A 3038-nucleotide genomic window follows, 5' to 3' on the forward strand; every position below is an offset into this window, starting at 1 on the left:
CAAAATTTGTTTGTGACTACTATGCTCACAAAACAAACAGTATATATCATTGTAAATATGTGGTCTAACTTAATATAACCTATATACACACACATGTTCATACATCAGAACCGTACACCACATTATAATGTTTCATTGTATCCGCAATGTTATTAATGACCTAATATTAAACCTTCCCACTCTTAAAGATGTCTACAATCTTTTGACGTCGTAGCGCAGACGCCGGGTCATCGAAATCGCAGTTCTTATATATGTATTATTTGGCCCCTGATAAACTTGCATAGGTCCCCAATGATCTCCATTAGTTCGTCATCGTCCATTTCTCTTTCACTAATATTTGGGTCCTTAGGCCACTGCAAGAAACAGAATCCAAAATATATCTCAATCGCCTATGATCCTCTAATATATACAGATGAGGTGGTCTTATGCGAGTAGGAAAGCTTTCGCAAACAACATCTAAAAGTTTTCCATGACATTGGACGAGTTTACATCAAGTAAAAGTTAATACTGACCTAGAAACTGGCCTAGCCGGGTTTTTTTTTGTGTCCAGGGTAAAAAAAACTTCTAAAAATCATAATTCATTCATTTGGACACCAAATGAGGCGATCTATTATGTTTTTTGTACAGCTCGATGAGAAAAATGCAATTGTACAATCCATTCTTCAATTTGGAGAAGTTGAAAATTCGCCCCCCCCCCCCCCCCCCCCCCCCCTCCCTTGAAAACTTGTTTTATTGGTCCAGACTCCATATGGGATGATCCATATATGTTTTTGTGATCGTCTCGGCGATAGGAACACGATGGTGGAGCCCGTTATGTTTTTCGTTTCATATATGCACTTTGGCCAATTTTAGGTGTCAACCCCACGCATAATTACAAGATACAAACGCTCCACACCTTACTGAAAACAAAAGGATACACGCTGGAAAACAAATCCGGATCTTGTTTTTAAAAAAAAAAACAGTAACAACGACCAGAGACTACAGCAGATCGACTCTCCGTACTTCATCGTCAGATTTAACTAGTGTTTTTGGTTCGCTCCTTGTTTGTAACTCAAAAAGGAATATACTGCTTGCACCACGGTACAGAACAGCACGACGGCTGCCACGGCGAGCCCAGTGGTAAGCCATGGATTGCTGAAGTACTTCCGCCGCAGCCACGCCATCCACCGGCGCGGGTGGCTCCTGGAGCGCTTCTCCAGCGACTCGCAAGTTGCTAACAGGTAGTTTCTGCTGGGGTCGTCTAGCTTGAAGACGATCCCCTTGCAGAGGTTTGTGAAATAGTCAGCGACCTCGGCATGGTTGCCTAGACTGTGTACGATGATCCCTCTCCTCCACAGGAACTCAACGTCGCTTGCCGTGCATGCCACCTGCCACATGAAGACGCAGTAGGCCGTCAGGTAGCTACCCTTGGCCGGGTTACGCTGCTCCATCTCCATGAGGTTGCGCAGGAGCCCCAGCGTCCGGGCGTCGAGCGTCAGGCACGGAACAAGCAGTGTCCCGCCGCCGCTGTCCAGCTTCACGTCCAGGATGCATTGGGCTGCGTCGGCTCGGACAGGTAGGCTCTTGAACCTCACTCCTGCGTAGTGGTAGTCGGTGGCCGAACGCCAACGACCCACCCGCTGGCCGCCGCCGATGGTTTTGGGTCCGTCTCCGTCACCGGTGGGCTTCAAGTGCATGTGCAGCAGGTGCAGAAGATTGCCGACATCAGAATCAGAAAGAGCGGTTACCTCCGGCGTCGCCATGGAGTACTGCTGGTTTTTGAGGAGTTCCCCAACATACCCCAAGAAGGCGCCTACTGCACAAGCGCCGCTTCCCCCAGTGATGAGCTCGTGGACCTTGGCAACAACGAAGAATGGTATTTGATTCTCTGCGAGGTACAAGACATCGCGCACCACCTTGACGTCCTGCAGACTGTCACTGTCGTCATCCTCCGCCGTCGGCACCGCCGGCGCCGCGACGATGTCAGTGAACCGGGCGAGGACGTAGCAGGCGTCGAGCAGCAGCATGTGCACGAACTCCTTGGTTTCCATTTGAATCGGGTCGGCGTAGCAGCTTCTCGCGCGATCCTCCAAGAGCCACACCTCTTTCAGGAGCACCTCCTCCGTCACGTCGTCGCGTGTCGCTGCCGATCGGACGGCATGGAAGTATAGGAGCTTCTCGTCCTCCCTCGCGAGGCGCGGGTGCTTTGTCCGGTGGTAAGGTCCAATGGAGACGTGATGGGGGTCGTACTCTTGAGGGTCCACGTTGCGGGTTAGGTGTTCGACCATGCCGATGGTGATGGGGCATGGTGTAGAAGATCCACCACCGAGTCTAGATGTCAGGTGTTCATGCCGCTCTCTCAACTCTTGGGCCCAGGGAGTGACATCAATCTCGACAGAAACATGGGAACCGCCGCTAGATTGACCTTCATCAATCAAATAATAAGTACTGTTCAGCGAATGTGATTATTATTAGCACCTTGAATATTACAAGCATATATAGTTCCAAACACACACACACACACACAGAGATTTACGTATATATAAAAGACAAAACTATAATAATATAGTAATAATAAGGTAAAACAAGAAATTCTGTTGGCACCTCGTTGATGATCCTCCATTTGTCCACGAGTGAATTGTACGAGATCCACCGTTTGTTTGTGACAACGGGTTAATTTTTCTGCCAGCGTCTTTCGACTATGCTAGTATGCTAGCTGCCCATGACTAGCTAACTAGCTAGTTGTTGCACTCTCTGAAGTGTTCAAGCTAGACACCTTCAGCTTCAGCCTTCAGCATATATATAGAGAGAGGGAGAAAGAGAGGTAACGCAATGCAACAACCCACCTACCTAGTACCTTCTCTTAATAAGGGCATGTTTGACACAGTAACAGCCCGGTTAGAAATTACTACCCCGTCGGTGTCTCGAAAAGAATACAATTCTAGATTCATTCTCGGTTAAAGTGCATGCCTAAAATTTGATATAGATAAAAATATTAATACTTATGACATCAGATAAGTATACTATGAAAAATATATTTAATGATGAATCTAATGGTA

At 47.4% G+C, this 3038-nt stretch overlaps 1 protein-coding gene across 1 annotated transcript; it reads right to left on the minus strand.

The window, feature by feature from the left end:
* Window positions 1–824: 824 nt before the first annotated feature.
* Window positions 825–2730, minus strand: LOC136509228 (UPF0481 protein At3g47200-like). Its single transcript, XM_066504054.1, has 2 exons — window positions 2584–2730; window positions 825–2404 (listed from the first exon to the last, which is right to left on the minus strand). Exons 1-2 carry the CDS (start codon window positions 2600–2602, stop codon window positions 1020–1022), a joined length of 1404 nt encoding a protein of 467 aa, XP_066360151.1. The 5' UTR covers window positions 2603–2730; the 3' UTR covers window positions 825–1019.
* Window positions 2731–3038: the final 308 nt, after the last annotated feature.

Source organism: Miscanthus floridulus, chromosome 15 (assembly GCF_019320115.1).
Source record: "Miscanthus floridulus cultivar M001 chromosome 15, ASM1932011v1, whole genome shotgun sequence".
Lineage (NCBI taxonomy): Eukaryota > Viridiplantae > Streptophyta > Magnoliopsida > Poales > Poaceae > Miscanthus > Miscanthus floridulus.